Below are 11,392 nucleotides of genomic sequence, written 5' to 3' on the forward strand. Positions count from 1 at the left end.
ACACAAACGTCTCATGTTTTTGAAGAGTATTTGAATACATGTGTGGAATTATAGGTTTGGTTTGGTTTGGTCAAACGTACTGTGAACAAACGCTTTGTGTGTTCTGTATTTGAAATAATTGTGTGAAACTTACAGCGATGATTCAGAGCAAGGGACCAGTTTGTGTGTGTTTCCACAACTACGATAAGGAATACTGAGTGTGTAGTAGGGGGACTTTTTTTTTCACCATTCATCATTGTTGTGTTTAGAAATGGACAAAACAAACAGCGGGGTTGCTATGGACGATCACCAAGCTGTTCATACTAGAGACGAAACCAGCAGCAGCGAGAAATTAGACACGGGAAGGCAGCAGAACAAGGAAGGGGACATTCCATGGGAGGAAACGTGCGGTGTAGAATCTGATCACCACCCCACACAGGGCCATACAAAGCAAGGGGACACTCTTCTGGTGAAACGTACGGTGGACAAACGCTTTGTGTGTACGAAATGTGACTACAGGGCAGCCAAAAAAGCTGAACTGTCAATACACAAAAGAAAACATACTGGTGAGAAACCCTTTAAATGTGACCAGTGTGACTATGCTGCTGCATGTAAAAGTACTTTAACGAAACACATGACTAAACACACAGGAGACAAGCCTCTCATGTGTGGGGAGTGCGGATACAGGACGACTGACGTGTCTTACTTAACCATACATATGAGAAAACATACAGGTGAGAAACCTTACAAGTGTGACCAGTGCGACTATTCTGCTGCACAGAAAAGCAACTTAGACCAACACATGGTTCGACACACCGGATTGGACAAGGACAGACCCTATCCAATTGCACAGAAAGGAACTTTAGACCGTCACATGACTCAACACGCCGGAGAAAAACCCTTCAAGTGTGGGGAGTGCGGGTTCAGGACGGCTTTCAAGTCTTCCTTAGCTACACACATTAAAAAACATACAGGCGAGAAACCCTATAAATGTGACCAGTGCGACTATTCTGCTGCAGAGAAATCCAGTTTAGACCGCCACATGCCTAGACACACCGGAGAAAAGCCCTACATGTGTGGTGAATGTGGATTCAGGACGAGTGCCAGGTTTTCCTTAACCGTACATATGAGATCGCACACAGGTGAAAAACCTTACAAGTGTGACCAGTGCAACTATTCTGCTCCAAAGAAAGGCGATTTAGACTCACACATGGCTAAACACACCGGAGAAAAACCTTACATGTGCGATGAGTGCGGATACAGGACGGCTCACAGATGTAACCTAACCGTACATATGAAAACACATACAGGTGCGAAACCTTACAAGTGTGACCAGTGCCACTATTCTACTGGACGGAAACCTGATTTGAAACGACACAAGGCTAAACACACCGGTGAAAAACCCTACATGTGTGACGAGTGCGGATACAGGATGGCTAGCAGGTCCTCCTTAACCGTACATATGAGAACACATACAGGTGCGAAACCTTACAAGTGTGACCAGTGCGACTATTCTACTGCAAAGAAAGGAAATTTAGACCGACACAGGACTAAACATACAGGAGAAAGACCTTTATGTGTGGGGACCGCGGATACAGAACGGCTAGCAGTAGATCGATATTAACCGTAGATATGAGAGCACATACAGATGTGACCAATGCGACTATTCTGTCACAGATAAAAGGTATTTAAAGAAACACATTTCTTAGGGACACAACTTACAAGTGTATACAGGACGGTCGGCAAGTCTAACATTAAAAACGATAGGCGAAGAATCAAAACACAAATGTGGTTAGAGTGACTATTCTGCTTCATAGCAAAGATGTGTATATGGTGAAAAATAGAAATAAAGTACAGATTTGTGGACTGCGGGTTCACCGAGACGGAATTCATATTTAGACGCAATACTATAAAGACTGACATCGTCTGTCAACGTGCATAAAATTTTAAATCATAGTGATCTGGAATCACAGTTTTGCCGCTTCCTATCCGTTTAGTTCTCACGCCTGCTGTACATATTTATTCATCTAGCTGCTGTTTTGAACATACTTAGATAGTGTACGCCGCTATCAGAAAATACTTCTACCAAATATCGATATAACACAGTGTAGTCTTGCATTATATCAAACGCTGTCAAATTACATTCTATTTCATGTATTATTAATGACAGTAGAAGTATTCCTAACCGTTGGTTTAACATACCTCGTGCCGTTTGACTTCTTACCCTAGTCCTTGCCAGTGGTACCTGCAGCTTAAGACTGTGCCCTCTAGTTACAGTTAGTGGTGCGTACCTAAAGCCCGGACTTGGAATTGGACATAAAAATGTTTAGGTCCAAGTCCAAAAAAAAACTAAATGTCCGGACTTGCAAAAAGCTATCTGTCACTTATATCCCTTTTCTTTTTCTAAACCATCTAAAACCTTCCATAGACAGTGAAATTTGCATTGGAAAAAGCCAAAAACATTTTGTGTTTATACTGGCTGTATATAAGTTGCATGTATTTTTCACATTGGTCATTGCATTTCAGTTCATGCTAACATGCAATTTTATATGCACCATCCCCCCTCCCCCTCAAAAAAGAAAACTTTCTAGCGCACATAATACGCAAGTATGGGTTCAGGTCCGGACTTTTAAATCCGGACCTGAACCTGAATATGAGTTTAGGTACGCACCCATAGTTACAGTTCAACAGGGGTGAAGACACTGAAGAATGGGATCCTGTCTGGACCTTTCATGATTTTGAACACCTGGATCATCTGCAGCCTGTATTCCAAGGATGGAAGTTTGAGTCTCTGAAGTTTGGAACTGTAAGGGTTTTAACACCTTTATTTACAGTTCAAGTTTATGTTTCAGTTCAAGTACAATGGGTAGATACATGTTTCAGTTCACGTACATTGGGCACATATTTCAGTTCAGGTACAATGGGTAGAACTGGAACTGTAAGGTAGTACTCTGAGCGTAGGGATCATATTTGTGGCCCTTCTCTGTGCCTTTTCCAAGTCTTGCTTGCTCGTCTTGTAGTGTGGAGCCCAGATGACATTACCATATTCCAAGCGTGGTCTATTTGTACTTATATGTTGCAATAAAAAATGTGATAAGTTTACGTATTTCCTTTAGAGGTGTAAAATAAACAAACAAATACACATAAAGACAAGCCCATGACAATTTTTGAAAGCGTTGTATTATGTTTTATGTCATACCTGTGACGCGAAAACGTTCGATACGGGTGTTCCGGACCGGGCCATAACTTCTGTATCGCACACGTTCGAAAGGCGTATCACACAGGCTTTCTTCGAGTAAATCGAACCATTTCGAGCGAGCCGTGTGCGGCACGGTTGGCAATTCGATTCGGACGTTGGAACATTGCTGTTGCAGCACTTTTTGTTCGAGGGCATCAAATTTGTTCAACTTCTGGCGCATTTCGCATCAAAACATGGGTTTTCTCAGGTGGGCATGACATAAATAAAATACAACACGGTGTATTCCGCATCACCCTCGGTCCCAGCCCTCCCGCGGGTCGGATCACCCTCGGCCGTCGGGCGATCCGACCCGCGGTCGGGCTTGTACCTCGGGTGATATGGAATACACCGTGCTGTATTCTATATTTATAGCAGGGTTAAGGTATTCTATGTTGATTCTAGATTGAATATTATGGGGTAATGAGGTATACGTTTGACCTTCGACCTCCGGAGAGCTGAAAGGTCAGCTTGCCTGTCCGCCATTTTGATTTGATGTCGTATCACGGACAAGATTCCGTTGTTTCTAGTTTGGCCGTTTTCAAGACGATTCCACACATTACCAACTAGAATAGAAGGTAAGACATTTGTTAACTGTCTATCTACTCTTCGGATGCTAATTTTCTTGTACTTTACGAACAAAGGTTTCTTTCTGGAAGTCAGTGATCGAGGGGGAGGGGGGCTATGACTTATCGCCGTCGATAATGACTAACAGATGAAAATGGCACACTTGCATTTGCCTGGGGGCGTAGGAAGTCTCTTGCTAATTTGTTTCACGTGTGTGTGTGCGTGTGTGTGTGTGTGTGTGTGTGTGTGTGTGTGTGTGTGTGTTTTGGTGCATTTCTGTGTGTCATTATATATGTATGTACAGGTGTGCACATGTGTGTGTATGCGTTTGTCAGATCTAGGATATAGACTACACCTTGTTGTATTCCATACGGATAGAGTAGCGTAGATATGTTACTGTTCCAGTACATGGACGGAAAATGTAGCATGGGAATGTGTTTTATATTCCATGAAGGTATGCAGGTATGAAGTTCTAATTTTGGAGGATTTATTGTACTTTTCAGAAATGGACGAGAGATGCGGTGAGGTCGCTATGGACGATCTGTCAACTGTTCACCCTGGGGACGAGACAAGCAGCATCGAGAAGTTAGACACGGGAAGGCAGCTGAACAGAGAAGAGGACATTCCATGCGAGGAAACGTGCGGGGTAAAGTCTGACAACCCTGCACAAGTTAAAGCAAAGCAGACGGACAGGCTTGTGGTGAAACGTGCTGTCGATAAACGCTTTGTGTGTACGGAGTGTGACTATAGGACTGCCTCAAAGGCTAACCTAGTAAAGCACACCAGAACACATACTGGTGAGAAACCTTATAAATGTGAACAGTGCGACTATTCTGCTGCACAGAAAGGTACTTTAGGCCTTCACCTTACTAAGCACACCGGAGAAAAGCCATTTATGTGTGGACAGTGTGGATACAGGACTGCTAACAGGTCTTACTTATCCGTTCATATGAGATCACATACAGGTGTGAAACCCTATAAATGCGACCTGTGTGACTATTCTGCTGCACAGAAAGGCCATTTAGACGACCACAGGGCTAGACACACCGGAGAGAAGCCCTTCATGTGTGGTGAGTGCGGATACAGAACTGATCGCAAGTCTAACCTATCCCGGCATATGAGAAAACATACAGGCGAGAAGCCCTACAAGTGTGACCAGTGCGACTATTCTTCTATAGACAAAAGGCGTCTAAAGAAGCACCTGGACAAACACACTTCTTAGGGACATAGTTTGCAAGTTAATGATAGTAGAATTATTACTAACCCCGTGCAGTTAGTTTGACCGAGGAGGTTTGTTTTCCTCTTCCTCTAGTCGTTCTTGCCAGGTGGACCTGTAGCTTGAGTTTGTGCGCTCTTGTTACTGTCTATTCAACAGGGGTGAAGAAACTGCGGACCGGGATCCTGTTAAACCTTTCATGATTTTGAACAGCTGGATCATGCCCCCTCTCTACCGCCGTTATTCCAAGAATCAAAGTTTGAGTCTCTGAACTCTGCAACTGTAAGGTAGTTCTCTGAGAGTAGGGATCATATTTGTGGCCCTTCTCTGTACCTTTTCCAAGTCTTACGTATACTTGCCCGTCTTGTAGTGTGGACCCCAGATGACATTGCCATATTCCAAGTGTTGTCTATTTGTACTTATATGTTGTAATAAAAAATCTCAATCAAGTGATAAGTTTACTTAAATTTCCTTTAGAGGTGTAAAATAAACAAAGAAATAAAGACAAGTCCTGAACAATTTTGAAAGCGTTGTATCATGTTATATTAGCAGAGTAAAGATATTCTAGATTGATTATAGATTGAATATTATGGGGTAATCAGGTATACGTTTAACCTTTGACCTCCGGAGATCTGAAAGGTCAACTTGCCTGTCCGCCATTTTGATTTGACGTAGTATCACGTACAAGATTCCGTTGTTCCTAGTTTGGCCGTTTCCAAGCAATTCGACACATTACCAACTAATTAGCACCATAAAATGGAAGGTAAGACATTTGTTGACTGTCTATCTACTCTTCGTCTACTAATTTGTACTTTACAAACAAAGGTTTTCTTCTGGACGGTCAGTGATCGATAAGGGGAGGGGGGCTGTGTTGTTAGTTTTGGCCATCAATAAATTACTAGTATGATGAAAATATGACTAACTGTTATAATGGCACAGTTGATATATTTACCTGGGGGCGTAGGAGGTCTCGTTCTAGTTTGCTTCACGTGTGTGTGTGTCACAGTGTGTGTGTGTGTGTGTGTGTGTGTGTGTGTGTGTGTGTGTATGTATGTGTATTTGTGCATTATTCTGTGTCACTTTGTGTATATATAACGTATTTGTGCATGTGTGTGTGTGTGTGTGTGTGATCTATTTTTTACAGACCACTCCTTGTTGTATTCCATGTAAATAGAGTAGAGTAGATATGTTACTGTTCCAGTAAACGGCAGATAAAGATAGCATGTGAATTTTTTTTTTTAAATCTTCCATGAAGTTCCAATTTTGGAGGTTTTATTGTTCTTTTCAGAAATGGACAAGAAAAGCGGTGAGGTCGCTTTGGACAATCTGTCGACTGTTCATCATGGGGACAAGACAAGCAGCATCGATAAATTAGACACGGGAAGGCAGCACAACAAGGAAAAGGACATTCCACGCGAGGAAACAGGCGGAGTAGAATCTGTCGACCATCCTCCAGCACAGGGCCTAACAAAGCAGACGGACAGGCTTGCGGTGAAACGCACTGTGGACAGTCGTGACTATAGCACTGCCTCGAAGGCTAAACTAGTAAGACACACAAGAAAACATACAGGCGAGAAGCCCTATAAATGTGGCCAGTGCGACTATTCTGCTGCACAGAAATGTACTTTAGACCGACACCTGACTAAACACACCGGCGAAAAGCCCTACATGTGTGGGGAGTGCGGATTCCGAACGGCTGCCAGGTATTCCTTAACCGTACATATGAGATCACACACAGGTGAGAAACCTTACAAGTGCGATCAGTGCAACTATTCTGCTGCACAGAAAGGAGATTTAAACTCACACAAGGCTACACACACCGGAGAAAAACCCTACATGTGTGGGGAGTGCGGATACAGGACGGCTGTCAGGTCTAACCTAACCGTACATATGAGAACACATACAGGTGTGAAACCTTACAAGTGTGACCAGTGTGACTATTCTGCTACAGGGAAAAGCGGTTTAGACAAACACAAGGCTAAACACACCGGAGAAAAACCCTTCATGTGTGGAGAGTGCGGGTACAGAACTGCTCAAAGGTGTCACCTATCCCGGCATATGACAACACATACAGGCGAGAAAAGCTACAAATGTGACCAGTACGACTATTCTGTTACAGACAAAAGGACTGTGGACAGACGTGACTTTAGGACTGCCGCAAAGGCTAAACTGTTAAGACACACAAGAAAACATACAGGCGAGAAGCCCTACAAATGTGGCCAGTGCGACTATTCTGCTGCACAGAAATGTACTTTAGACCGACACATGACTAAACACACCGGAGAAAAGCCATTTATGTGTGGACAGTGTGGATATAGAACGGCTTACAAGGACGCCTTAACTGTACATATGAGAAGACATACAGGTGTAAAACTTTTTAAGTGTGACCAGTGCACGTTTTCTGCTGTGGCAAAAGGCGAGTTAGACCAACACATGACTAAACACACCGGAGAAAAACCCTTCATGTGTGGAGAATGCGGATTCCGAACGGCTGCCAGATATTCCTTAACCGTACATATGAGATCACACACAGGTGACAAACCTTACAAGTGCGATCAGTGTGACTATTCTGCTACAAAGAAAGCAAATTTAGACTCACACATGGCTAAACACACCAGAGAAAAACGTTTCGTGTGTGTTGAGTGTGGATACAGGACGGCTCACAGGTCTAACCTAACCGTACATATGAGAACACATACAGGTGTGAAACCTTACAAGTGTGACCAGTGCGACTTTTCTGCTAAAAAGAAAAGCGGTTTAGACCAGCACATGGCTACACACACCGGAGAAAAACCCTTCATGTGTGGAGAGTGCGGGTACAGAACTGCTCAAAGGTGCCACCTGTCCCGGCATATGGCAACACATACAGGCGAGAAACGTTACAAATGTGACGAGTGCGACTATTCTGTTACAGACAAAAGGCATCTAAAGAAACACCTGGACAAACACACGCCTTAGGGACACAGTTTGCAAGTGTGTACACAGGACGGTCGGCAGGTCTAACGTTTAAAAATAATATAGGTAAAGACTCAAAACCCAACTGTGATCAGAGCTATCTTTCTGCTTCATAGGAAAGATATGTATACCTGCGCATGCACTGCACCTGCAATGATGAAAATAAAATAAAAGATAAAAATCTACATGTTTGTGGACTGTGAGTTTACCGATACAAACCTTATATTTAGTCGCAGCTAGAGAGGCTAACGCCGCTTAGACGTGCATCCAATTTTAAATCATAGTGATCTGGAATTTCAGTTTTGCCGGTTCCTTCCCGTTTAAGTCTCACGCCGCCTGTTCATATCTATTAATCTAGCTGCTGTTTTGAGCATACTGAGATAGCGTACGCCACTATCTGATGGAAATACATGTATTATATAATGTTCACATCAGCAGCTAAAATGATATATATTAGCTTAACAAGCTTACGGAGACACGTGTATTCTATATCCATTGATATATCACTGCTGCAATGACGAATTGATGCATATAGTATAGTAGCTGAAAATAGTAGCTTAACTAGCTAAATATCGATATAACACAATTATAACAAGTGTTATGCACTGAAAGATGAAGCGATTTAGAGTAGCGTCGACTGATCCCATAGTCCCTTAAGAGAAGCAAAATAAAAACATAATTATGCAAATATTTGACGGACAACCATCGTTTAATTGGTCGCTTTCCTAATTGGAAGGCTATCATAGGTTCAACTGCCAAGTCAAGAGCAGGTTTGAATGCGTTGTATTCGCAGAGAATTAAGTTACGTCGTTATTATTGGTTGACAATATGGGGTAATCGGGTATATAAACTTTAACCCTTCACCTCTACATCACTGGGTCAGTTTGCCAATCCACCATTTTGATTTGTCGGCGTGTCCCGCGCACTATTCCTTTGCTTCCAGTTTGGCCGTTTTCAAGACAATAATATACACATTAGCAATTATTCAACACCATCAACCGGAAGGTAGGACATCTGTTAACATTTTGTCCACTCTACGACTGCTAATTCTCTTGTCAAATGTTTCTTTCTGGAAGCCATTGATCGGTTTCTAAGGGGAGATGGGGGGGTGAGATTTAGTCATGTAGACAATGACTAACAAATCATGCCACTCCTTGGATTAAACAATTCTGAACTAGAGTTCCACGAACACATACCTTTGCCAAATAAAGCAGGTTTGTTATGTAGAATGATGTCTGAGACATAAATGTGTTACTCATAACATTTTATTTCATATGCCCGGAGTTGGTTCATAACATTTCGCCATTGCTTATACAAATTAGATCCCTATTTACATAATGATATTAAATTGTATCAAGCATCACTTCAGCTATCAGCATACCAAAAATCATGATGATCCTTTCATCCCTTCTTGACTTATTCTCTTTCAAAGTAGGAAACTAAACCGGCTCCTGCAGTTCAAGAAAAGACCTTACCGGACCCAAACATACACCTCTTACTCTCTGCCATCTTTCTCAGTTCCATATGTGTCAAGTTTGAAAGTCCTATCACGGAATGCAGTGGATTTATCAACTTTCCGCATTAATTATGCAAATTAGCTGTTTATTTATATAATTGATATCTCATTATGTAAGATTGTACTTAGGATATCTACATACCAAAAATCATGACGATCCGTCAACATGTTCATATTTTGCCATTAATTATGCAAATGAGATCATCATCTGCATAATTAATATGTATAGATATTTCTTTCTCAGCTACAAGTGTGACAAGTTTGAAATTCCTATAAAGGAATGCAGTGGATTTACAAACTTCCCTCATTAATTATGCAAATTAGCTGTCGATTTGCATAATTAGAATCCCATCATGTAAGTCTTCCCTTTGGCTATCTACATACCAAAAATCATGACGATCCGTCAACACGTTTATATTTTCTCATTAATTATGCAAATGAGGTCATCATTTGCATAATTAATATGCATTGATATCTCTCTCTTTCTCATCTATATATGTGACAAGTTTGAAAGGCCTATCATGAAATGCAGTGGATTTATAAACTTTCCTCATTAATTATGCAAATAAGATACTGATTTGCATATGTAGTATTTCATAATGTACATTGTTACTTGGGCTATCTACAAACCAAAAATCGTGACGATCCATCAACACGTTCTCGAGTTATTCTCGTCCAAAGTTTGAAAGGAAATCGGCGACTGCAGTTCCAAACAAGCCGCTAGGGGGTCCAAACTTAAAGTACTTACTCTCTGCCCCAAGGGCTACCTACCACTCAAAAATCATAACCACAGCATGTCCAGAACACGAGATATCAAAAATTGAGGTTCTGCTGCAGTACCTTAGCAAGCCGCTAGGGGGCCCATTATCGAACTTGACCTTCGTTTTCCCGACCCCTATCCACCTACCAAATATCATCGGGATCCATCCAAGGCTTCTCGAGTTATGCTGTTAACACACACACAGACAGACACACAGACCCACAAGCCTAAAACATAACCTTAGCCATTCTGGCAAAGGTAATAATTTGTCCTGGGGGTGTCTTGCTAAGTTGTCTGGGGATGAAGGAGGTCTCTTGCTAATTTGTTTCACGTGTGTATGTGTGGTATGTGTGTGTCCGTGTGTGTGTGTATGTGTGCGTGTTTGTGTCCGTGTGTGTGTACGTATGTATGTGTATATATGTGCGTGCATTTCTTTGTGGATACAGCGTGTATTTGTGCATGTGTGTTCCGTTGTGTGTGCGTGTATTGTATTCCATATGAGAGTAGAGAATAGAGGAAATATATTCCTGTTCCAGGACAACAAGGCGGGTAAAGATAGCACGGGAATGTTTTTTTTTAATCTTCCATGCATGAAATTCCAATTTTTGAGGATTTATTGTTCTTTTCAGAAATGGGCGACAGAAGCGGTGAGGTCACTATGGACCATCTGTCGACTGTTCACCCTGAGGACGAGGCTAACAGCAGTAAGACATTAGACAAGGGAAGGCAGCAAAACAAAGAGGAAACGTGCGGGGTAAACTCTGACAATCATGTACAAGTTCCTACCAAGCAGTCGGACAGGTCTGCGGCGAAACGTACTGTGGATAAACGGTTTTCGTGTTCGGAATGTGACTATAGGGCAGCCTTTAGGTCCAAGCTATTGATACACACAAGAAAACATACCGGCGAGAAACCCTATAAATGCGACCAGTGCGACTATTCTGCTGCACAGAAAGGAAATTTAGACCAACACATGGTTAAACACACCGGAGAAAAACCCTACCTGTGTCAAGAGTGCGGATACAGGACGGCTGACAGGTCTAGACTATCCGTACATATGAAAACACATACAGGTATGAAACCCTACAAGTGTATCCACACATATGAGAAAACACACAGGTTTGAAACCTTACACGTGTGACCAGTGCACATTTTCTGCTAGGA

General features: G+C 42.2%; 4 protein-coding genes across 4 annotated transcripts in view; all 4 read left to right on the forward strand.

Moving 5' to 3' along the window:
• LOC118408212 (zinc finger protein 431-like) overlaps window positions 1–2,318 on the forward strand; it is a 2,657-nt gene extending 339 nt beyond the window's left edge. The window contains exon 2 of the mRNA XM_035808855.1: window positions 249–2,318. Coding sequence (XP_035664748.1) covers window positions 251–1,603 — 1,353 coding nt within the window. The 5' untranslated portion in view covers window positions 249–250 and the 3' untranslated portion in view covers window positions 1,604–2,318. The remainder of the gene's footprint in view (window positions 1–248) is intronic.
• The window catches only part of LOC118408170 (zinc finger protein 160-like), a 44,376-nt gene that overhangs the window by 349 nt on the left and 32,635 nt on the right, over window positions 1–11,392 (forward strand). The gene's annotated exons all lie outside the window — the stretch shown is intronic.
• Window positions 3,677–7,976, forward strand: LOC118408166 (zinc finger protein 260-like). Its single transcript, XM_035808803.1, has 4 exons — window positions 3,677–3,792; window positions 4,285–5,001; window positions 5,823–5,837; window positions 6,286–7,976. Exons 2-4 carry the CDS (start codon window positions 4,287–4,289, stop codon window positions 7,953–7,955), a joined length of 2,400 nt encoding a protein of 799 aa, XP_035664696.1. The 5' UTR covers window positions 3,677–3,792; window positions 4,285–4,286; the 3' UTR covers window positions 7,956–7,976.
• LOC118408167 (gastrula zinc finger protein XlCGF49.1-like) lies at window positions 8,826–11,369 on the forward strand. The gene is made up of 2 exons (XM_035808804.1): window positions 8,826–8,957; window positions 10,858–11,369. The coding sequence occupies exon 2, from the start codon at window positions 10,860–10,862 to the stop codon at window positions 11,367–11,369; it is 510 nt and encodes a 169-aa protein (XP_035664697.1). The 5' UTR covers window positions 8,826–8,957; window positions 10,858–10,859.

The sequence above is a fragment of the Branchiostoma floridae genome, unplaced genomic scaffold (genome assembly GCF_000003815.2).
Source record: "Branchiostoma floridae strain S238N-H82 unplaced genomic scaffold, Bfl_VNyyK Sc7u5tJ_1560, whole genome shotgun sequence".
In the NCBI taxonomy this organism is placed as follows: Eukaryota; Metazoa; Chordata; class Leptocardii; order Amphioxiformes; family Branchiostomatidae; genus Branchiostoma; species Branchiostoma floridae.